We start from the raw sequence: 25,752 nt of genomic DNA, 5'->3' as shown, positions 1-25,752 counted from the left end.
GGATGTCAAATTTTGAATCCAATGTAAGAAAAATCAGCTTTAATAAAAAAAAAGAAAAATCCTAATGAGACAGACAAAAGCTGCATCCTTGACTGACCTTTACAAAGATTCACATAGATCAGGCAAGAAATATAGCACATATTTCTGTACAATCAAGATGGGGCAAAGATATCATCCAAGTAAAAGTAGTCTTTAAAGAAAAGTTTAGCTTAAAGAAAAAGAGACCCTAATTCTGTACCGAATGTGAAAAAATTACACTTTAGCTGTATCTAATGTATTACAAATGTTGATAAAAGATAGAATATAAGTAGTTAACATGTCTACTAGGGAATGCAGAAAATAAATCTTTTGTTATATTACATACACAACTAATATGTATTCAGGAGAGAAGCTTTTTATATGTACTGATTGTACTACTCACAAAATTGGAAAAAAGTCAGAAGTGATCACTTATACTGATTGTATGTAAGGGGTAACATAAAGACAGACAAACAAATAAAAGACAAAGAATTAAGAGGTTGTAAATTAGATCATGCTTCTGGAATCTAGTACTGGTCATAACTTTTAAATTAAACATGGTGTTATACACAAGTATGTATGATAAATTACCAAAACAGTGTCCTAGGGCTAGAAGTACTTCTTATGTGCAAAAATTAATAATATGGCATAGCTACTCCAGAAGTAGGAAAAAATGTACAATAGTTCTGTTTAAATGCTCCATTGAGATTCTTCATTTCTGCAGGTAATAAAGAGGCTCTTTGGAGTATATTACAAATAATATTTCTTTATATTCCACTGGTCTGGCTATGTCATTCTTAGGACACACATGTACATGTTTCATTCATAGTTTTTAAACCAAGCAGGGAAACCACCATAAATTTTCATACTGGAATGTAGACCAAATATTCCTAATATTTTAAAAATGCTGAAAATAAAACTGTAGAATTCTTAGCAAGTTTATCAGGAAAACAAAATTGTTATCTAGAAATCATATACACAAAAGAAATAGTTGCATAGTATTGTATCAAATAAATAGTAGATTTAAGCCAGTAAGATTAAAATTGTAGGGCAAACTTGGCAAACTGTTTTTTTTTTCTTTTATGATGCAAAAGCAGTGCCAGGTCAGCAGTCAATTGCTTTGGTCTAAAGACAAAAGGTAATTTAATCCTTATCAGTACTGCTGGAATGCAGGATTCCAAGGGCTCACACAGCGAAGGAGATAACAAGAAATAGTAATCATTTCAAAGAAAAGCGCTTAGTGCTCTCAAACATAGTTAAGTTTCTAGCATTGAATTGAAAACAAAGGAATATTGCTAAGTAAACATGACAAACAGACACCTATAATTTATTTAGGCCAAGCCATGCAGTCCAGAACAAAGGAAACAACTTATCTATGCTCTCAGAAATATTCCCTCCAAGAAATAAAAGAAAAATGTGTTTAAAAGAGAGGGGCTTTTTTCATTTTCAACTGGTGGAAAAGATAAATGCTAAAACAGTCACAGAGTTTTACTAATTTAGATAGTTGTATCTGACTATAACTAAGTAAAATATATCTCTAGTTACAGTGTTTTAAAGCCATGAAATCAAACATTTAAAAAAACAAGGATGTAAAGAAGCTTCTTGTGGCCACAAAGAAGGAATTCTCTACCAATCCTGTGCCTTTTTTTCTTTTTATGAAGGACTGTAGCTTTAGTAATCAGAAAACTCAGAGCTGAAAAAGGAAGCATGGTTTCAAAGAATGAGAACTAAGATTTGAACAGAGCTCAAATTACATAAAAATATATTACCTAACAGAATAGCAATTATATACTTACGAATTTTGGTGAAAATGGGGGGGAAATTGGGCTTGGGTAGAGTTAATCAGACAGCTTCCACTTCACTTACACTCATAAAAAGCAATTCCTGATCTCTATTGCAGTAGCTACAAACAGCAAATGCAAAACTTGGGACAAGAAAAAGGATTTCATTAAAAATAAATTTCTATAAATTAAACTACAATCTTCTCTCTGACCAGCAGATAGAAGTTTTAGTAGATGTTGTGGGTCACCATTTATATTAGGCTGCGTTTGGGGGATGGGAAGTAATGCAGTATACCTGAAGTAAAACTTTATAGCTTATAGCTAAAATTATAGACACCCTTGACACTGTTCCTTAGAAATTTCTCAAACCACATCAATGCTACTCCTGTGAGTCCTATTTCAGATAGCATAGACAAGAGTATGGTATGGTTTATGGCATCAAAGGCAGCTGATATATCAAATTATGGTAGTACTGCCCGTATAGCCCCTGACTCAATAAATGTCTGATCTTGGTTGTAAGAACAAGGAGTAATGTTTCTGTGCTATGATTCAATCTAAATCCATTCTGTGTCGTATGAAGAACATTAAAAGTTTCTATGTAATTTTGCAGTTGTTCATTTACTGAAAATTATAGCAACATTGCCATCCACGGGATACTGGCAATGGGGTGATAGTTCTCTACTTTAGTCAGACCAGCACTTGTAGATTTTGGCAGAGGGGTTAGACCCAGCTGGAGGTTGATATTAATACATTTGGTGAGCCAATTTAACATTTTTCTGGTTGCATTTCGGACAGCAAGTTTGAGGGATAGATGTCCAAGCTGCATGATTTTTTTGAGAGTCTGGTCAGGTTCCTTTTAACAATTGTTGGGGTGACCTTCTCAAAGAAGTCCCAAGTTTTATCTGCTGTAACATCTATTTGTGTGTTATTGGATGAAGTAATTGCTGGTTTGGAATTGTTCGTAATGAAGGTCTGATTAATTTTCTTCAGTTTATCCTGAAAAAAAGTGTGCTAGTATTTCTTCCTCAGGTTGCAGGGATCTTGGAATCTTCAGTATATTATCAGTATTGGTCAAGTTCTCGTAAACTCTTTAGATGGATTGAGTGAGTTAATGATTTCTCAGCCATAAAATTCCTTTTTGGCTTGTTCTATTTGATACTTATATTCCTTTATTTCTTTTCTCCAACTTGCATAGACTGAACTATCCCTTGTCCTTCTCTAGGTACACTCTAAGCACCTGCAAGATCTTTTTTTGATTGCTAGTGAGTTGCAGAACCAAGGATTAGCTACCTGTCTCACTTGTTTTGCTCTGACAGGAGCTTCTACCTCAAGAATATCATTAATAGTAGTATCCCAAACACAGAAGTCATAATTTTGGGAATCTGCCCTTAGTTTGGGTAAAACCAAGTCCAAATGATTCAATCTTACTTTTTTGGAACTCAATTGTATTCTCTTTTTGGTTTGATTTCGAATTGATAAGTTTTAGATAAAACGAGAGGGAGTAATGGTCTGACTATATTAGGGGGGACCAGCTTAAGCTGGTCCAGGAGTAAATGTTCAGAGCTTCTGGAGGAAGCCATAAAGTCTAATTTGTGGCCTTCCACTTATGTGACCTTCCAGGAATCTAAAAGCAAATTCAAGGACTCTAAGAATGTTGTAAATTGTTGCACATAAGGGTTCCAAGTGGTCTTCTAGATGTAGATTAAGGTCACCTAGGATCAATAGGTCCGTACAGTTCAGTACAAAGTAAGAAATCTTTTCAAATTATTTTTCTTGAGCTTGTTGCCATGGCTTAGGTGGTCTATACATAAGCAGTAAGCCCAGGGAACATGTCTTAGACCAGGATAACAAGTTACAAGTCATAATTTCTAAAAAGTCATCTCCATAATAATGTATGAATTGGATATCTAGGAAACCTCTATACAACAAGGCCAGCCCACCCCCTTTCTTGTTTTGTCTTGGGCAGTTCATGGCCTTAAAACTAGGTGGGCAAATAGCCAGAATATGTGGTGAACTGTAGTCTGGGATCCATGTTTCAGTTATAAAGAAAAGGCCTGGTGTGAAGTCTCCAATAAAGTCTGCACTAACAGAGGACTTTCTGCAGACAGACCTTGCATTAAAATATAAGCATTCCATCACGTTATAGTCTGTATCTACTAAAGAAATCTTAGCGCAGTTGATCTTAATTAGGTTTTGGTGAGATCTGCCTTTACAACAAGTTCTAAAAGATCTATGTGTTGAACTTGTGTGGACTGGGATCTGATTGGGGTATTTTGACATGCAGTCTATGGGGTTATCTGGCTGTCTGAGATTGTAAATACCATTTTTCAGTCACCGGGATTTAGTAATGTGTGTTGGTATCAGAGACTTGTTACAGATACAGATAGTTAACTTATAACCCGCCAATACCAATCATGTAGTTCACAGCGGGTTACAATAAGAAAACTAGAACACAAAAATGTCTAGGATGCAAAAGAGACAGAATACATCAAAGTTAAAGCCTAATCAAAGCACTTGGTCATTTCTTTGCTACATACGTCTCAAAGAGTAACGTCTTTAAACCCTTCTTAAACATATTATAACTGGTCAGAAATATCAGATCAGCTGGTAAAAAAACTCTAAAGGAATTTGTGACAGTATGCTTTTCCAAAATAAGATCTGATCAGTTCTAATCTAGACAATTTTATCATAGAGTGAGGGCAAGAGTTGTTCCTTCTATGTTATACAAATTTTAGCCAGTAGAGGGTAAGAGAGGCTTGGAAATGATCTGACCAGATAACCTGAGCCCATTTACTATCAGAGCAAGAAATTTCTTAAGTCGATATAAAGGAATAAGCTAATAAATCCAGATGGTGATGGTGACCCCTTTCATGAGTAGAGGAGGGGATAGGCAATACTTAACCAAATTCTCTAAAAATATTTTTAGTTCAACCACATGGGAATCATCCTTGGCTTCTAAATGCAAGTTTATATCCCCCAACAATAATTTATGTGCTGAATTCACAGTGCATTTCCCTACAAAATCATAAAAGTTGTCTTTCGCATTAGGCCATTTACCTGGCAGACAATAAAATAACATACAGTGTAAAAATCCGACCAAAGAAGAATCACAAATTTTACAACATAAAATCTCTAAAAAAAGGAGAGCTAAATTTTTCCTCTAAATTAATATTAAAACAATCTCTGTAAATAATACCAATCCCTCCCCCTTTCTTCCTTGCCTAGATACAGATATAAATGTGTAACCAACAGGGCATAAAATCATTTAATGCTGGGTCATCATCTGATGTGAACCACGCAAGCCCTGGATGTATCTCAACTATCCAATCACGTATGGTATCTGCCTTATTACACAGAGAGCAAAAATTAGCATAGAAAAAAGTACAGGGATAAATTCAGTCTGAAACTCGTGTTGTACTGACGGTTTTTAATAATACTGTCTATAACTAACTCTGGTCTGATACTCAGCTTTGTTTCTATTAGATCGATATTTTCGCTCTCTAATCAAGACCTCAATAGGCCTAACTAAAAATCAAGAGCAGTCCAATAAAGAATTGTCAGTCGAGTTCATAACAGTATAAGGGAATTAGGGACTGACAATATCGGTAAGCCCCAAACTAACTGTGATCTGTCACCAATTACACCCAAGAGAAAGAGAATAACGGTATAAAATCATAATCAATCCATTTTAAAATGCAAAAATAACTCAAACTAAACAAGAATACCAAATAGGTTACAGAGTGAGTAAATGGTGATCTTTAACCTCGCTACAGGCACCATTCAAAGGCACGCACTAAGGTGTGCGCCTTTGGCATACACCTTAGGCACTGCGCCGCTGGCACCACAGTGTAAATCCCTTAAAGTAGGTCACGTCAGATGAGAGTGGGCAGAGCTTACTCCCACACCAGTAGCAGAGTGATAGGAAAAGCAAGTGGCGGAGTATGCTGCCACGCCCTGGACGCAGATGAATGATTAGAAATAATGATGGCAGGATCTAATCGCCACAGATTAGTTAACACAAGCACAGCAGTCTAGATGAAAACATTTGCTGGCGCCAGTTTAAATCCCTTAGAGCAAAAACAGTGATGTTGTTAACTGTGACCTCTACTGTGCAGTTATTTTATCTGCCATCATTTACTGTGTTACTGTGAATAAACGTGTGGATAAACATGAGCCAGCTGATATTGTGTGTCTAGATAGTCAGAAGGCATTTTTTTTTTTTGTTACATTTGTACCCCGCGCTTTCCCACTCATGGCAGGCTCAATGCGGCTTACATGGGGCAATGGAGGGTTAACTGACTTGCCCAGAGTCACAAGGAACTGCCTGTGCCTGAAGTGGGAATTGAACCCAGTTCCTCAGGACCAGAGTCCACCACCCTAACCACTAGGCCACTCCTCCACACAAAGTACCTCATGAATGACTCGAGGTGGCCATGAATATCTTGGTCGCTCAGTGCCAATTTTGGGGCACAGACTGTAGAAGTCTGCCCAGCACCGGTCCTACTACCCAACTATTGGGGTTGTTGCCAAAGTACATTCCAGTCTGCCCAGCATTCGATGCCATCCTTTTTCTATATAGTGTTCCTTTCTATTTATCTCACGCATTCTTGAATTCCATCACTGTTTTTGTCATCACAGCCTCCTGAGGGAAGGCATTCCAGATATCCTTCATCTTCTCTGTAAAAAAGTATTTCCTGACATTGCTCCTAAGCCATCCACTCTGCAACCTCAACTCATGACCTCTGGTTCTACTGCTTTCCCTGTCTCTGAAAGAGATTAGTTTGCATATTAATACCTTTTAAGTATTTAAACATGTAACCCTGGTCTCTCCACACACAGTCTGGGCCCCAACTAGCTCATCGCGGGTCAGGGGGTACCCAAGACCCAGGGCCTCAAACAGATCTTCTCCAAAGCTCTGCAGCTTTTTCTGGTCACATACACTGAGCTGAGCATAGGCCGGGGCTGGATAAATATCTGGAAGGCCATAAGGTTTTGAGCTGGGGCTTTATTTCTCTTTACTCTGTTCTCTTTCCTTTACCATTCTGGGAGTAAATAAGTTTCACTCTCACTCAAAGAAAAGACTCCAATCCAGAGTTTATGCAAACAAACCAAACTTTACTTAAGGCTCTGCAACAGGCAGTTCAAATCCTCTTTGAAACACACAGTCAGTTTGTAATCCAACTTGATATTATTATTACATTTGTACCCTGCGCTTTCCCACTCATGGCAGGCTCAATGCGGCTTACATATTATATCCAGGTACTTATTCGTACCTGGGGCAATGGAGGGTTAAGTGACTTGCCCAGAGTCACAAGGAGCTGCCTGTGCCTGAAGTGGGAATCGAACTCAGTTCCTCAGTTCCCCAGGACCAGAGTCCACCACCCTAACCACGAGGCCACTCCTCCTGATATCAGATGCAAACTATAAATCCAGAACCAAACTTAGGGATATGGTGTATCTTCTCAAATGCAGTTTACAGTCCTACAGTATGCACATATTTGTAGCTCCTCCTGCCTATATCTGTCCTTTCTGGGTGTAACAACCTAAGGCTGTGCCTGCAGCACTTGTGCAGCAAGGAAATCTTCCTTTGGATCAGACCTCCCTGTCTGTCCACCCTCCTCTCCGGGCTACCACCTTTGGCTCCAAACAGATCTTCCCACTTGGAGCACCCCTCCACTTCATGGCTAATGCTTTACTGGCAGAAACGTCCCTCAATGCTCAGCCTTAGTTTCTTGAAGCCATCCAGTACATCCCCCCTCTCCACAAGGGTCCCGGTGGGGTAGAGGCAAACAAAGACCTTGTGCTTTCCCCAACACTAACATTTATTAACTCCTCCCCTATTCAACAACCAGGAACATTTCCCACTACAACTTACCCAGGAACCCACCCCCTTGGGCTGGATCCTTTACCACCCACAATCTCAGAACCCTCCCCTCAGTAACTCTGGAGAGTGCTCTCATGGTCTTTAGTAATCCCCATTATAAGAGGGGATTACAAACGTCTGTATCCCTCCTTTCCTCTAGGGCAGTGATGGCGAACCTTTCAGAGCCCGAGTGCCCAAACAGCAACCCAAAATCTAATTATTTATCGCAAAGTGCCGGTACTCATTATGGGCGGAGTCACCACATATGACTCCACCCCCATGATAGCCACACCCCTTACACCAGCCATGGCGCATATAAACAGACATCATTGAAAATATTATACTAGTATAGGAGAAAAAAATAACATGATTTTCTTCCATTATAAATCATTTCTGTAAGCTGTTACAGCTCCAGTATACCCAGTGCAAAATAAGACAGCAGATGTAAATTCTCAAATTGGACATATTCCAAACACTAAAATGAAAATAAAATGATTTTTTTCTACCTTTGTTGTCTCTGATTCTGCTGCTCTCTTAACTCCGTTTCCAGGGCTTCCTTTCCATTTCTTTCTTTACTTTCCTTCTTTCTTCTTCATTTCTTGCCCTCCATCCATGTCCAGCCACTGATGTCCAGCCACCCTCCTCTCCCCTCCAGCCACCCATGTCCAGCCACCCTCCTCTCCCCCCTGCCTGCCCGCCCTCCCTCCCAGCACCAGACAGGCCTCCCTCCCACCCAGCACCCAGTAGCACCCAGCTCCAGGCCTATCTCCCTCCCACCCACCCAGCACCAGGCCACCAACCCACCTAGCACCAGGCCACCCTCCAAGCATCAGGCCTCCCTTCCACCCACCCAGCACCAGGCCTGCCTCCCTCCCTCCCAGCACCAGGCCTCCTTCCCATCCAGCAACCAGTAGCACCCAGCACCAGGCCTGCCTCCCTCCCTCCCAGCACCCAGTAGCACCCAGCACCAGGCCTGCCTGCCTCCCTCCCTCCCAGCACCAGGCCTGCTTCCCTCCCAAACCGACGAAGCACCAGGCCGCCCTCCCTCCCAGCACCCAGTAGCACCCAGCACCAGGCCTGCCTCCCTCCCTCCCAGCACCCAGCACCAGGCCTGCCTGCTTCCCTCCCTCCCAGCACCTCCCAGCACCAGCGCTCACCCTCCCTCCCTCCTCCCAGCACCAGGCCTCCCTCCCATCCAGCACCCAGTAGCACCCAGCCTGCCTGCCTCCCTCCCTCCCAGCACCAGGCCTGCTTCCCTCCCAAACCGCCGAAGCACCAGCCAGCACCTCCCAGCACCAGCGTTCGCCCTCCCTCCCAGCACCTCCCAGTACCAGCGCTCGCCCTCCTCCTCTGAAATTGAAAAGGCGTCAGCAGCTACAGCAAAATGCGGCATGGTCTTCGCTTGGCGCGCCTTTGCTTCGATTCTGTCTCTCAAGCTCTGGTCCCGCCCATGGGCAGAGGAGGAGGGTGAGCGCTGGTACTGGGAGGTGCTGGGAGGGAGGGCGAACGCTGGTGCTGGGAGGTGCTGGGAGGGAGGGCGGGCGGGCGGCCGGGTGCTTCCGCGGTTTGGAAGAGGGAGTGAGGGTGGGCGGCCTGGTACTCAGAGGGAGGGAGAGTGGGCGGAGTGGACCGACGGCGCGCGTGCCCTCTCTGGCATGCGTGCCATAGGTTCGCCATCGCTGCTCTAGGGTATACATATTAAGGTCTTCAAGTCTCTTCTCATACGTCTTTTGGCACAAGGTCCATATCATTTTTGTCACCTTCCTCTGAACTGCCTCAAGTCTTTTGATGTCCCTAGCAAGATACAGCCTCCAAAACTGAACACAATACTCCAAATAAGGCCTCATCAATGACTTGTACGAAGGCATCAACACCTCCTTTCTTCTACTGGATATGTCTCTCTCTATGCAGCCTAGCATCCTGTACTCCTTGTTCAAGAACTGCCTTTCAGTTGAAAGAAGCCTGCCTCCTGTGCATATCTCCCCTCTCTCACCTTTCTTATCTTTGTCTGTCCCCATATGCTTTATGAGCAGGAGTTCTCAACCCAGTCCTAGGCACACACCCAGCCAGTCAGGTTTTCAGGATATCCATAATGAATATACATGAAATAGAATTGCATACAGTGGAGGTAGTGCATGCAAATTTATCTCATACATATTATTGTGGGTATCCTGAAAACCTGACTGGTTGGGTGTGTCCTGAGGACCGGTTGACAACCACTGTTTATGATAAAAACCACTGCCTATTTTAGTAGCCGCCCTCTCGACTGATTCCATCCTGTCCATATGTCCATATAACATTTTGAAGGTACAGTCTCCAGAATTCTGTGCAGTATTCCAAATAAGGCATTATCAACTCCTTTTTGCTGCTGACCCTTCCTCTGCCAATACATTCAAACATTCATATGGCTTTTGCCTTCACTTTTATCTAGCTCTTTAACCATTTTGAGATAATCAGATACTATCATACTGTCTAAAAGAAAAGGGGGGCTAATTCAGTCTCGAAGGTTTATGTACAGAACCACCTATGGAATACTTCTATGTCAGTCTATCAAAAGGCATCACAACCCAAAAAAATATATAAACAATAATTAATTTGGAATTAGTCTGCCTACCTACTGTTACTATCTTTTAATGTGATTGCTTTCTCTCTATTTTAGCATGATGAAGGTAAAGAATGTTCCAGTTTCAACACAAGCTCCAAAGAAGGAAATTATCTGATGTTTCCCTATGCTATGGATGGGAATCAGTACAACAATGATAAGTTCTCCTCGTGCAGCATAGCATTCATTGGAAATCTTCTAAAAGCAAAGAAAGACCAGTGCTTTGTGGGTATGAAGAAATGTTTCATGCTGGGTTTGCTTCAGAGCTCATCAATCTTAACATCAGCCATCTAAATATTTGAACTCTAGAGAGAGCAGTTGTCCATAGCCTGCTTAGGTGCAAATTCTGGGGGTAGGCTTATACTTAAGGACCTGGTAAGCAGTTGTCAGATGAAATAATTTGTGCAACTTTTCTTTTGAAAATTCATTTGCACAAGTTTGCAGGCAAAAAAAAGTCCCTGTGGACAGGGCTGTCCTGAGGGCTCTATGAGCTATGCGGCTGCACAGGGTATAAAGGATACAGGAATTCAAAAATTGCTTCCCATCCATTACCTCCCCTATGGCAGGTGCAGCACTAAGGTGAGGTGGGAGCGCTAAGGAGCATGTCACATAGGGACAATTCTAGCTTGGGACACTCCTGCTTGTGGATTTTGCACCTCCTTTTCATGAAGGTGGAAAAATGACAGGAAAAAGTATGCACACAATTCTGATAAAATGTTATTCTGTGCACATATTTAGTCCCTGTGACTTAATTATAGCTCCAAGATGGAAAAATTATGTTTCTTACTTGATAATTTTGGAAGAAAGAAAATTATCAGGTAAGAAACATCATTTTTCCTTCCTCGTCATCAATTCTAGACCAGCCTAGACCAATGGGATGTAGCAAAGCAGTCACAGCAGTCACAGCAGTAGGGCAGGACAAGAAAAATCAGTAGCCCCCTGGAACAAAGAAAAATGTCCATACAGACACCAAGAAATCTCTCAGAGAGGAACCCCGAAAAGAGGAACTGTCCACAGAACCCTAAGAGCGGCAAAAAGACAGCGGTCTCAAGAGAGCAAGGCAAAAACACCATGGAGAGAGCAAAAACCCTGAGGATCTGAGGAGCCTGAGAAAGAAACCTAGAAAGAGACCAAAATATGGAAGCCAGAAAGACCCAGCTCCATCTGTAAAGAACATAGCAGAAAGGAGATGACAACCCATGGTGATCAGCAATTAAAGACAGAGAGGAAAGAAAACGTTGTACACTCTCCAAACTGCCTCTGAGTTGGAAATCCCCAAGAACAGCAAACAAGGAGCAGCTAGAAGAACCTAACCGGCTCGGACCTCAACCAACAGATCCTAGAATCATGTCCCACCAACGAGGACTTAGGGAGGCGTAAAACAAGCCTCCCGAGGAATTAGAAGCAGACTGCAACTCATTGGCAAACATCTCCCACACCCACCAGGGAACACAGAGCGGAAGCCTCCCGCTGAGGTAGCGGACCAAAGCCGGAGATCTAGGACCGCCGGCTAAAAACAAACATGCCCAACCCAAGGCAAAGCGTGCCAAAGACCAAAGAGAGCGGAATGCCCCCACTTCTGTTTCACATGTTCATTATTTGTCCCCTGGCCTGGGATGTTAGCATGAGCCAGCAGTTCCAGAAATTCTTAGTGCATAGTGGCCGTCGGGTTCTCAAGCTCGTTCTCTCCGTGCGCAACAGGTGGATCATCTGCCCTCTCCACTGAGACACCGTAGGGCCCTCCACAGACAGCCATGCCAACAATATTGTTTTCTTCGCCACCATTACTGTGCGCAGGGCAAATGCTCGGCATCCCCCTGGCAGGGGTCTGGTTAGCCGCAGGTAGCCAAAGAGGAGCCGGGCATCCGCTTGCCAGTTTATATTTCAAGCGGTGGCCGTCTGCTTGGTCAAGTCTCTCCAAAACTTCCTGACCTGCGGACAGCCCCAAAACATATGACCCAACGTTGCTCCTTCTGCTGCGCATTTGGGGCATGCTCCATCCGGCGATAATCCCATATGAAATGCTCGTCTGGGAGGTATGTATGCTCTCAATATAAACTTAAATTGTAATTCCCAGAAGTTTGCTTGATCCATGTTCCTGCAGTATCCAATGAGATGTTCCCGCTGCATTGCAGCTGTTATTTCTGTCCCCAATTCCTCGCTCCACAGTTTTGATAGTCTCTCAAAGTCTGGTTCTTTTGCCATGTCTTTTAAGTGCCTATGGTAGAACGTTAGTGGGACTTTGTGTTGTGCCCCCAATGAGAGCGCCGAGCCCAACTCTTCTTGCACATCCTCTGCTAACGCTTCTTGCGGGAGGCTCACTATGTAGTGCTGTAGTTGGTAATAATGAAACCAGTCTGACGAGCTCAGGGAAAATTGTCCACGGCTTGGACTGTCCTTCTTCATCTATGGCCTGCAGCACGTACTCCAGCCCTTTCTCTTCTTTGACAAATTTTATAGGTTAGTTGTGCAAGGTAGGGAAGAAGTGGCTTTTGGAGCCAGAGTTTTGGTGGCAGCCTGGCAGGAGTACTTTCTACCCACCTAAAATAAGGATTGCTTTGTTAAATGCTATATATTCTGGACTGGTCTGGTTAGGATGAAAGTGAAGGAAAAATTTGGTCTTACCTACTAATTTTCTTTCTTTGAGTCCAAACAGACCAGTCTAGATGCCTGCCCTATAGTCTAAAGAATGGGATCCTTATTGATTGCTCTGTCTTAATTTCTGATCTAATGTAGACTATAAGGTGTAGCCAGTACCTCCTTAAGTTGTTCTAAGGTAGCACATCTAAGTTCGGGAGCCCTGAGTTCTCCCCTGCACATCTTAGCAATTCGGGTATTTCATTTGGTTGATCAACATATGCTTTGTTACAGGAACACAGCTCATTAGTCTTTGTCTCTATCTGCTGGCTGACTTATATAACCTATGTCTTCTAGACTGGTCTGGTTGGACTCAAAGAAAGAAACTGAGAAGAAACCCAGAAATTTTCCTTTCTTTCTTTAGAAAGTGACCGTCCAATCTGTGGAAATCAAATTGTGGAGCCAGGAGAGGAATGTGATGTGGGTGCCAGTGACTCTGACCCTTGCTGTTATGGCTCCAGAACTGCAGAAGAATTGCAGTGTAGATTGAAACCAGAAAAAATCTGCAGGTATGACTTGAAATTCTTATAATTGCCGGGCATAACTACTCCCTGCCCCTGCTCTAGAAAAAAAAAATTTCTAGCACTGGAAATGGCACTCAGCAAAGGCAGAACTACCACAGGGTGCTACTAGCAGTAGTGCTGTTTTGCTGCATACTACCCACACGGTAGCCCTACTGCACCTTCATAGAAAGGCCCCTTTATTTATTTATTTATTTATTTATTTATTTATTTATTTATTTATTTATATTTTATTTATGACATTTACATCCCATATTAGCCCAAGTAGAACTCAGGTTCAATGTGGCTTATATAGCAATTAGAAAAGCATGAACATGTTCAAACTGTATTAACAGAAAGTAAAATATATCATATAATGTTAGACCAGAAAACTTGAGTTAGGAACAGATGTAATTAAATACTTAGAACAGTGATGGCGAACCTTTCAGAGACCAAGTGCCCAAACAGCAACCCAAAATCTAATTATTTATCGCGAAGTGCCGGTACTCATTATGGGCGGGGTCACCACATATGACTCCACCCCTATGATACCCACACCCCCTTACACCAGCCACCCTCCTCTCTCCCCTGGCCTCCCCTCCAGCCACCCTCCTCTCCCCCTGCCCTCCCCTCCAGCCACTCATGTCCAGCCACCCTCCTGTCCTCCTCTCCCCCCTGCCCTCCCAGCGGCAGGCCTCCCTCCCACCCAGCACGGCAGGCAGGCAGGCCTCCCTCCCTCCCAGCATCAGGCCACCCAGCACCAGGCCACCCAGCACTCCCACCCACCCAGCACCAGGCCTCCCATCCAGCACCAAGCCTCCCTACCTCCCACCCAGCACCAGGCCACCCAGCACCAGGCCTGCCACCCAGCACCAGGCCTCCCTGCCACCCACCCAGCACCAGGCCACCCACCCAGGCCTCCCACCCAGGCCACCCACCAGACCTCCCATCCAGCACCAGGCCAGCACCAGGCCATCCACCCAACTTGCACTCCCACCCAAGCACCAGGCCTGCTGCACTCCCACCCAAGCACCAGGCCACCCGGCACCAGGCCTCCCAGCCACCCTCCCACCCAGCACCAGGCTGACCTCCCTCCCACCCACCAGGCACCAGGCCGACCTCCCACCCACCCACCCGGCAGCAGGCACCAGACCACCCTCCCTCCCACCCACCCGGCGTCAGGCACCAGGCCGACCTCCCACCCACCCACCCGGCAGCAGGCACCAGACCACCCGGCGCCAAGCATTCCTTCATCCCTCCCTCCCACCCGGCACCAGCCCGCCCGGCCTCCCTCCCTCCCTCCAAGCAGAAAATTTAAGTCTTCCCTTGTCGCTGTTAAAGCCGCGTCAGCAGTAGCAGTGACAGCGTGCTGCTGGTTCGGCGCGCCTTCAGCCTTCTGTCTCTCAAACTCTGGTCCCGCCCTAACAGGAAATGAGGGCGGGACCAGAGTTTGAGAGATGGAAGGCTGAAGGCGCGTCAAACCAGCAGCAAGCTTTCACTGCTACTGCTGACACGGCTTTAACAGCGACAAGGGAAGACTTTTAAATTTTCTGCTTGGAGGGAGGGAGGGATGAAGGAATGCTTGACGCCGGGTGGGTGGGAGGGAGGGCTGGAACGGGCTGAGGCGACCAGTGGCGCGCGTGTCCACAGAGAGGGCTCTGCGTGCCCTCTCTGGCACGCGTGCCATAGGTTCGCCATCACTGACTTAGAACTTCTTTTACAAAGCCATGCTAGCGATTCCCTCACAGCAAATGAGAGGAAACCCATAGGAATTGAATGGTTTTCCTCTCATTTGCCACACCAGGAATCGGTAGTGTTGCTTTGTAAAAGAGACCCTTAGTGATTTAAGCTAGATAACTGAAATATGGAGGAAAAAGGTAAAGGGCTAGGATTAACTGGGATAGACAGGAGTAGTGGGAAGTGGGATGAGGTAAAAATTAATGCCGAGTTTATTTGAGAAGAGTGCATATTTCCTTAAAGGCTAGACTGAAGTAGCGAGTTTTCAATAGACTTCAGAATAACAAATAATCTTTGGTGTATTTGATGGTATTTACACTTTACTTTTCTCATATACCCCTACCCACAGGCTATGCTCATCACAACAAGTCTTTTACAGCTTCCCCCTCCATCCCACATCAGACTAGATGTAACTTGAGAAACTGCATTTTCATATGCAGCTCCAAAACTTTGGAACTCTCTTCCCCTGGAACTAAAAACTGAACCTTCTTATCCTACCTTTAAGAAACTTCTTAAAGTCTGGTTCTTTCAACAGGTTTTTAACTTTTGACTTTCTAACTCTCTCTTTTTGCAACTGATCATATATCAAGCCTTGTAAATAAATCCTTATTCAATACGGTGGTATCCATTTTTATTTCTATGCAGACGATTTCCTGACAGTTCATTATACAGATTTGCTGTCCCCTTATCTTTCTCCACTTCAGCATTGTTTAAAATTAATTGCTGATTGGCTCTATTCCCATTATATTAAGCTTGATTAACTGTTCTAAGACAACTGTTTTTTTTTTGGCTTACTGGTGGTCCAGAACTTCCTTTAGTGTCGGGGCCTTTGCATTCTGTCAGGTCCTCGAGGCAGAACCAGGAATCGTGAGCCCTTGGATCCCTGCCGAGGAGCGGCAGAGGCACGGGAACTGGAACGGGACACAAGGAAGGACAGGTGGGGTCATGTGATGCCTGCTTCCTAGGAGGACGTGAATCTGGGCAGCTCCCCTGAAACCAGCCAAAATCTGCTAATAAAACATAGATCCCGACGTGTTAAACGCTGGAAAACAGGTACTGGTGAAAGAAAAACATCCCTGGTCACTGCGGGGCCATGACTGAGAAGGTTGGGCGCCTGAGTTATGCCCACAAGGGTGCAACGGAAAGCAAAAGTACCACGGAAAATGGACCTGCCCAAGATGGCGACACCGCAGCAGGCCCAGAATTCAGGCCCGATTCTACCCCCGGCCCCGACGCTCATGCAAACTACGGAATGGGTGCAGGAGATCACGCGATCCGTATCGGCGGCACTAGCTGATAGACTGAACAAGCTGCAATCAGCAGTGGAGGAAATCCATGAAAAATTTGATGCGCACCCAGAACGGCTCCAAGAGATGGAACTGCGCATATCGATGGGCGAGGAGGAGGCAAGGGCCATGGTGAACCTGGTCACAGCACTGCAGAAGGAGGCGGGAGAACTGTGAGAGAGAATCGAGGAACAAGAGAATCGCAGCCACCGGAACAACTTACGAGTGATCGGGTTACCGGAGACGGTGGCAGGCAATGAACTGTATCGTTTTTTTTGATTCCTGGCTGCCACGCGAGCTGGGACTGAAAGAGTCCCCAAGTACCTTCTGCTGTGACAGAGCCCACCGGATGGGAGTAAAAGGAGACATCAACACCAAGCCGCGCACGGCTATAGCTCATTACACTAACTGGCTTTCCAAAGAAAAGATAATGAAAGCATTTCGAGCAAAGGGGAGTGTGGATTATGAGAACCATCGTGTGCTTTTGTTTAATGATTATTCTGCACGTGTTGCGGCAGAGAGAAGGGCAATGGCGCCCACGTGCTCTGAGCTTCATAAGAAGGGAGTGAGATTCGCGCTTCTGTACCCCGCCAAACTGCGAATATGGCATGGTGGACAGACAGTTATCATGCAGGAAGTGGGGGAAGCTCAAGCGTTTCTGCGCACGATAAATGCTGCTGCACAAGAGGGCTGATGAGGCTGGAGCTGCGGGAGCTGGAAAGAACTTTGCATGCAGTTGCTGTACGATATCGATGCCCATGAAGTATCACATTGAAAGAAGACTTGAGTCTCAGCTGTTGATAGGTTTGCCTGTTAATGTTGTTTGGGCTGGGCTCATAGATACAGTTCTAATGGGGGAGAAGGAGTTAGGGGACTGAAACGGTTGTTACCTGGTTGGGGGGTTCTTTTATGTTACCAGTTTATAGGATTTGGGCCTGTACTCCCAGTTTGAGGGGAAGGGATCTGAGCAATAAAGGCCTGAGAGGGGTTGGGGAGCGGCTAAGAGCGGACTCGGGGAAGGTGAAGGTTGAAGAAGGAGAGGAAGGGTTGGGGAGGGCAGGGGGGGCAGGGGAAGAAGAACGGGATGGGGAAGGGAGGGGAGTGGGCTGTGTATGAATGTGATTGGCGTTTGGGTGTGCATGAGAGGGAAACGGTGGGGGGGAGTAAAAGGAACACGCACAAGAAGTGAATCACAGGCTGGGACTCAGGAAAGAGAGGGCGAGCACAGTGTGCTGAAGAGTTGTGTAAAGAGCCTAGAGCGTCAGAGAGCGGGAATTCGCCGGTCCAGCTGGGAGGCCGGCGGGTTTGGTGTTAGCATAGCCATAAAAGGTATCTTCCATTATGGTGATGATGGCTAACTTGAAAGTGGTCACTCTTAACGTGGACGGGCTACATTCCCCGGTTAAGAGAACTAAGGTACTCTCCTGGCTGAAAAAAGAGAGAACTGACATAGCATTTATTCAGGAGACACACTTAACTGCGACAGAACATCAAAAACTCAGGAGGGGATGGGTGGGGGAAGTAGTATATGCCTCTTATAACTCCAGGCAGAGGGGGGTGGCTATTTTAATACACAAGCAACTGCCTTTCGTCACCCACAAAGTGATCCCGGATAAGGAGGGGAGATACGTGTTTGTTCTGGGCGAACTCTGGGGCCAGAGTTTCTTATTGTGCAATGTTTATGGGCCCAATGTCTATTCTCAAAAATTCTTTGCAGACCTAGTAGCCAAATTGGTGCCGTTTCCAGATTGCCACATAGTGCTGGGGGGAGACTTTAACTTTGTGGCTTACCAGACGGTTGACAGTAAACCCCGGAAGCAGTGGCGTACCAAGGGGGGGGGGGCGGTGGGAGCGGTCCACCCCGGGTGCACGCCACTCGGGGGGTGCGGCGCGCCTGTCGGCTCTTCGTTTTCATGCTCCCTTTGCCCCGGAACAGGTTACTTCCTGTTCCGGGGCAGAGGGAGCATGAAAACGAAGAGCTGGCAGGCGCGCCGCACCCCCCCCCCAGTGGCGTGCACCCGGGGGGGTTCTTTCGCCGGGGGGGGCATCGCGCTGTTCCGGGGGGCGCTGCACCCGGGGGGCGGGGCGCATCGGCGATCCGCTCCGGTTGTCAGCCCCCCTAGGAACGTCACTGCCCGGAAGTTAAGAGGAGGGAACTGGGGAAGTAGAGGGGTTAACTTTTTATCATCACAATTGAGGCTTGTGGATATTTGGCGAATCCTACACCCACACGACAGTGAATTTACATTTTATTCCCATCCCCATAATACCTACTCCCGGATCGATTGTTTACTCGTTACACCTTCGCTGCTTTCTAGGTCATCCCACGTCCACATAGTGGACTGCGCACTAAGCGATCATTCAGCAGTTACTATGACAGTGTCCTTTGCTGAGGGGCAGGGAGGTGTGGAAGTTTCCCCCCTCACTGTATCATGACAGGGACTTTCGGGAATATCTACGAAATAAGTGGCTAGACTACCAAACGCATAATCAAACGGCGGATGTGGACACGGGCACATACTGGGAGGCATCGAAGGCAGTGATGAGGAGTCACATAATAGCATACACTGCAGGGCGAAGGAAGAGAAGAGAGGCGGACCTCTTACTGTCTAGTGAATACCATCAGCTGCGACAGGCACACACAAGTGTTATGCATGCATCGGATCGCTCTCGCATGGTAGAGGTCAGATACCAGATAGATAACATTCTGACCCAGAGGGCGCAGAGGGACATATATTTCCAATGATTTAAATTATTCAAATGGGGAAACAAAGCTGGGAAACTACTAGCTACCCTGGTTCGGCCATACCGCAAGCGACAAATCATTACTACCATTAGGGATGCTGCAGGAAGGGAGTACACCACAGAGCAGCATATTACACAACAATTTGTTAACTATTACAGATCCTTATATGGGGCATGAGACTTTGACTCTGCAGCATGCGAGGATTTCTTTCGGGATGTTGATATCCCTACACTCACGCCCGAGCAACTACAAACTCTTAATGGCCCCATTGTAGAGCAGGAGATCAGACAAGCTATTAAATCCTTAAAACTGACCAAGGCACCAGGGCCAGATGGCTATGGCCCAGAGTATTATCGCATGCTAGCGGACCTTGGAGTGGCCCCACTGGGAACCTGGTTCAATGGGATAGTGGACAAGGGACTACCCATACAGAACAATATGGCCCATATAGTATTAATACCGAAGCCGGGTAAGGATTCGACCCAAGTGGGCTCCTATCGCCCCATATCATTATTAAACCAAGATATCAAGCTACTGGCCGCTATAATGGCCAGGCGCATGAACGGGGTGGTTTCTTGGTTAGTTCACGAAGACCAAGTGGGCTTTGTCCCGGGGAGTTCCGTCTCCATGAATATTATGAGAGCTCTTTTGGCCATACAGGAGTGTAAAGGCAAAGGGGGCTTGCAGTAATTGCGGGGCTAGACATGAAAAAAGCATTTGACAGCATCTCGTGGCAATACCTGTTCTGGACCCTGAATCGATTCAGAATCACAGGGACGTACATTTCATGGATTAAAGCTCTTTACACCCTTCCTGTGGCCAGGCTGTTGATTAATGGTAAACTTACAGAGAGCTTCTCCTTACAACGGGGCACACAACAGGGTTGCCCACTGTCACCGCTCCTCTTCTTGCTAGCTATAGAGCCGCTAGCTATAAAAATTAGGAACAGCAGGAATATACAGGGGATAAGGGTGGGTAAACAGGAACTCAGGGTAAACTTATTTGCGGATGACATCTTAGTATATATGGCAAATGGACCCAGAGATCTCCCCAGGGTACTTACACTAGTAGGGGACTTTGGGAATCTATCGGGTCTGTGGGTAAATTGCTCCAAATCAGAGCTGCTCCCGTTGTCAGGCTGCTCTGTGGATCCTGGAATGTCAGGGTTATCAATACCGCTCGCAAAGGGAGCCATGCGGTACCTGGGAATTTATCTCAGTGTTAATGCATTGATATTTTACAAAAAAAACGTGGTTGATCCATTGGAAAACATTAGGAAGCTATGTGACAGATGGAAGCATTTGCCACTCTGCCTAATGGGCAGAATAGCCTTAGTTAAAATGATTTTATTGCCAAAAATATTATACCCTTTACAAGCTGCCCCCATTTGGTTACTGAGGAGGGATGAACATCTGTATCGCTCTATTATTCGCTCCTTTATATGGCGGGGGAAGGGGGCAAGGATTGGACATCAGAAGCTCTCTCTCAGTAGGAGTGCGGGGGGTTTGGCACTGCCCGAATTATGCTTATATAACATAGCTGCGCTTATGCGACTTATCTTTGAGGGCATGACGGGTCAATACCGGTTTTTGCCTGGCGGGGGATTGGAAGATTGGTGTGCCCCATGGTCTTTTACAAACTTAATACATATGAAACCCAGTAATATATATGATACTGCAGGGAAATTGGCCTTTTTACAGCCCTTGCGGAGGGCGTGGGTGTGGTGGAGAGGGCACCAGAACCGGGCACCGGAGGTTTCCCCCTTCTTAAACTTGGTGGGTAATGCGGACTTCCCAGCAGGTATAAGATGTTCTGTGTTTGACAAATGGAAGGAGAGGGGCTGTGTGATGCTGGGCCACCTTGTGGTGCAGGGACAGGAGCACTTAGAATCCTTTGATCAGTTGAAAGAAAGGTGGGACATCCCTAATAATCATCTATTGCAGTACCTTCAAGTGCGGCATTATTTCTCCTCTTTAGTGAAGGCCTACGGGGACTGATGGCTGTGGGGGCCCCTAGACAAGATACTTCTAAGTACACCATTTAAGGCGAACAGCCTCTCCACGTGGTATAAAATTGTCACGCTTCACACGAAACACTGGATAGTGAGCCCTTGGTCTACTGCCGAGGAGCGGCAGCGGCAGGAGGAACACCCACCGGGAATAAGGCGGAACCCAGACAGACCGGTACCCTCCGGATTGGAGCTGCAGATCCAGAACAGAAGCCACAGCAGAGAGCAGGAAGATAGTACACAAACCCAGCAGCGCCGTGAGCAGGCAAATAAAGGCAAGGTCCAGATCCAGGCCAAGTTTCAAAGACAAGCGACAAGCAAAGTCAAAGTCCAGGTCCAGGCCAAGTTTCAAAGACAAGCGACAAGCAAAGTCAAAGTCCAGGTCCAGGCAAAGGTTCAAAGGCAGAGATAGGCAGAAACTGAAAGTAGCAAGGAAGCACAGCAACAATCAATCGCAGAAGACACACCTCTGAAGAGCTCTGTTGCAAGGCAAACTAGGAAAGCTTCCAGGTGGTTAATAAAGGCAAACAGCCAGGGAGGTCACCAGGTACGGAAACTGCTTAGTTCCAAAAAGTCTGAAGACCAACTGGCAGGCTAGAAAATCCGGACCGGACCGGCATGACTTCTGGAACAGGGAAAACCACAGACAGACAATTGCGACCCCCAGGTCTGACCACCAGGGGGCAAGATGAATGAGAGCATGACACAGGGGCACAGTCATAACAAAAATCCTATACATGACTCTGCCCTTGAGGGGGATAGAACGATTGATGGATCAGTGAAATGGAGAGCTGAGCACGAGTTATACCATAAAACAATTTAGTAAGCTCTTCTCCACTATTTATAACATGGTTAAGGCAGCGGACCTACAGGAAATGCAATATAAGATACTGCAACGGGCACATATCACAAAGGCCAGGGGGGGTAGTCATGGGTCTGTGGGGGGAAGGTCAATGTATTAAATGTAAGTAAGGATGGGGGAATCTTGTCCATTCCTTCCTAGAGTGCCCGTCTCTCTCTCTGTGGAACCGGGCATTTCAGGTGATTAGTGAAGTTACAAATAGGCAGATAGAGTGGGATTATGCAACTTTACTGTTGGGGGATCAAACTCTTCTAATAGCCCCAGGGCCTTTCTAAACCCTGCAGGAGATTCATATATACTTCCCTCTTATTGATAAAGAAGTCCATACTACAATTCTGGACATCCCCGGAGAGTGTCCCGGTGGAGGTTTGGTATACTAAGACGAGAGCAGTTGGTGAAAATGAGTGTCGTATCTATTCTACTTCAGCAAAGCTTGCTAGCAAGCAATATCATAGCCTGTGGACATGTTGTTTAAAAGTGCTACCTTTACAAGGGGATGAAGAGGGAGGGGAGGAATAAGGAAGGGTAGGAGGGTGGTGTATGGGGTGTGGATGATGTGTTATAGTATGGGTCAAATGGTGAGAATGGAGGATGGGTGTGGGGAATGGGATGGGGAGTGGGGATAAAAATGGAAAATGCAGTATGTAGTGTGAGCCAGGCAGGTGGTTTATGTCTAGACAGTCAGGAAGGCTCAATTTGTGGTTTCTTTGATCCAATGTACAATTACAACTGAAAGTTTTGACTGCTTGTGTGCGAACACTGTTGTACTGTGTTTATAAAAATAAATAAATAAACAAGGAAGGACAGGGCTGGACCTCTGGACTGGAGTCGTGACTGAGGCAGGCAACTGGAACAGGAACAGCTTCACCTGCACTTGACCACCGTTCCCCTGGAGTTGAGCTCCAGCGCAGGGCCGTGCCAACACAGTAAGCGGGGTAAGCAACGCAGGGGGGCGCCGACCTCTGGAGGGCACCTACCGGGGGGGGGCGCCAACTGATAGTCTGCAGGGGGGCACCAGAGGCCCTAGGCATGGCCCTGCTCCAGCATGCGGGTGGCCAGCAGGACTTGCAGGACGAGGCCGGAACTGGAGATCCAGAGGACCCACCCTGGGTCAGGAAAACACGAGGAAGCTAGACTAACTACTAGACTCAGACTGAAAGCTGCTGCGCTGCCACTAGCAAGAAACACAAGACAGACCAAGGAGACAAGACGTACAAAAGCGTAACAGGAGCAAGGACTAGGGCACACAGCGAGCTAGGCAGAACGGGGTTCAGGGAATACCCACAGGGTAAACCCACCAGCTAGGTAGAGGCAGGATTCCAGATAAACACCCAGGAAATACACGCTAGCTAGACAGAGACAGGATTCAGGATATACACTCAGGATATACAAACAGGGTTCCGGATATACCCTCAGGATATACAAGCAGGGTTCAGGATTTACACTCAGGGTAAACACCCTAGCTAGGCAGAGGCAGGGTTCAGGATAATCCTCAGGGTAAACGCCCTAGCTAGGCAGAAGCAGGGTTCAGGATATACCCTCAGGATATACAAGCAGGGTTCAGGATATACACTCAGAGTAAACACCCTAGCTAGGCAGAAGCAGGGTTCAGGAACCTCCTCTGTTACCTGGTTGAATGAGTCCCAGATGGCTCTGCATGGAGGGAAGGAGGGAGTGTTCTCATTAGCTGGTGGGAGGCCCGATGGTACTCTCTGTAGGTCCTGATAGTGACCTTTAATTTTGCCAGCAAAATATGTAGCAGAATCATTGCTGGTCAGTTGTAACTGGGAAAGCAGGTTCTGTTGTGGGGATTGCAGCATACTTTATTATTTGGAATAGCTGTGTGGTTGAATTTGTAGCCTGTTCAATGCATTGAAAGAAATATTGCTTTTTGGCTACTGTTAAGGCCTGGTGGTACATTGTTATTTGCTTCCTACAGTTTCTATGACTCCTATTATAATCCTATAACGACTCCGTATGCCTTGTAGCTAATTAGTTTCTGTTTAGAAATTGCATAAAGATACCAACAAATGTACCTGCTGTTTGTACAGTCCTACGTGTTTGAAGTCTTGCTGCATCAGTAGTAAGACTAGCACGGAAAAATCTTAAGCAAACCACTGCACTAAAGCATAGCACATTTTATTGCACCAATCCCTTTGTCTGTTTTGCATGTATGGTATATTGATATGCTTTTACATTAATTGTCCACTCTTTTAGTCCCAGCCAAGGACTGTGTTGCAACCACCTATGTGATTATAAACCACAAGGAACTCTATGTCAGGAGGAGTCTGAGTGCAGATTTGAGAGTTATTGTACGGGAGAATCAGCCAAATGTTCTGTGCCTGATCCAAAAGACAATTACACACTCTGTAACATTGGAACAAGGATATGCTTGAACGGGGTAAGTGAAAAACATTGCTGTTTGTGGATAGGATGGTAAAATGAAAAGAGCATCATTATTTCAAGAAAATTATATTCACGATAGAGGGTGACTGAAACTGAATCTGTGGCCAAAATTTACTGCTTGGTTTCAGCCAAATATGAAACTAGCCTAGCCCCCGAGCTGGAACAGCTCCTACTCCCTCCATCCTTCCTCCACTACTACCACCACCTCCACCACCACCACCTCCTTCCCCTCCCCCAAACTGAAGGAGCTCAATTTCCTCCCTACCAGTCACTCCTGCCCAGGCCCGCTGCAGTCCCAAAATGTCTGCCAAGATCTCCAGCAGCAATCTTGCAAGACTGCCACTGGAAGTTGCAGCAGCCATTTTAACTGCGGAGACAGCATAGGCAGGAGTGACTAGGGATTGTTGCTGCCCCTACAAGCTACTAGAACACCAGGTTGGTATGGTAAGCCTGTGGGGTCCTACAGATGGGTCTGGGAAGGGGGACATCTTCTATTTTGGGGGGAAAGAGGGGGAGGAAGTTGAGATCATTCAGTCCTGTAGGGAGAGAAAGGGAGAAAGATGAGGTCCTTTGACTCCAGCAGGGTGCGAGGGGGCGAGGAAGAGAGCCATAAAGCATAGGGCCAAAAGTTTCTGAAACTAAAACAAGGCTGAAAGCAGATTTCAGGCTGGTTTTGGCATAGAAACCGAAACTGAAATTGAAGTAAAACCCGGCTGGCTCAATTACTTCCATTGAAAGCAATGGAAGTAAAACCCGGCTGGCTAAATCCGTCCTCCTTTTTCTGGAGCCATATGGTAACCCTAGGTCAGCCTCTAATTCATGATCACTCCTGTTATCTTTCTGTGACTTTTCCTGGACTAAGGAACTGTTCTTGTTTGGGAGGTTGTAGCTCCCTTCTGTTGATCTCACAAACTTGTTGAAACAATGTAGTGTAGTGTGACACAACATGACACCTATTTCTAGACCAGAAAGAGTCATTAGTGGGTTTGGTGAGTAAACCTTTCTTGTTGGTGGTGGTTTTAATGCAAATTTTTACTGACTCTTCTCCGGTGCCAACCAGAGTTTTGCCTCTAAAAAATAACTTAGAAACAATTTCTCTCTATAGCGCCTGACCTAATACAATCATTGTCAAGGTTAGGGCTCCTCCTTAACCTTAGGGTGACTTTTGTACACCCCCTGGTTCTTCACTCCCAACACCTCCAGGAAGGTCTTTCATACAACAGTTCTAGTACTTCTCCTCAGTCATCTGGCTCATTTCATACACTTCAACACACTGGTTATCAGGCTGAAGATAATATGAAAATTA

At 45.9% G+C, this 25,752-nt stretch overlaps 1 protein-coding gene across 1 annotated transcript in view; it reads left to right on the top strand.

Annotated features, from left to right (window-relative positions):
* Positions 1 to 25,752, top strand: part of LOC115480953 (disintegrin and metalloproteinase domain-containing protein 10-like) — a 261,843-nt gene that overhangs the window by 216,582 nt on the left and 19,509 nt on the right. The window contains exons 16-18 of the mRNA XM_030219937.1: positions 10,322 to 10,493; positions 13,266 to 13,410; positions 24,258 to 24,441. Coding sequence (XP_030075797.1) covers positions 10,322 to 10,493; positions 13,266 to 13,410; positions 24,258 to 24,441 — 501 coding nt within the window. The remainder of the gene's footprint in view (positions 1 to 10,321; positions 10,494 to 13,265; positions 13,411 to 24,257; positions 24,442 to 25,752) is intronic.

The sequence above is a fragment of the Microcaecilia unicolor genome, chromosome 11 (genome assembly GCF_901765095.1).
Source record: "Microcaecilia unicolor chromosome 11, aMicUni1.1, whole genome shotgun sequence".
In the NCBI taxonomy this organism is placed as follows: Eukaryota; Metazoa; Chordata; class Amphibia; order Gymnophiona; family Siphonopidae; genus Microcaecilia; species Microcaecilia unicolor.
This window is presented reverse-complemented; position numbering and strand designations above follow the sequence as displayed.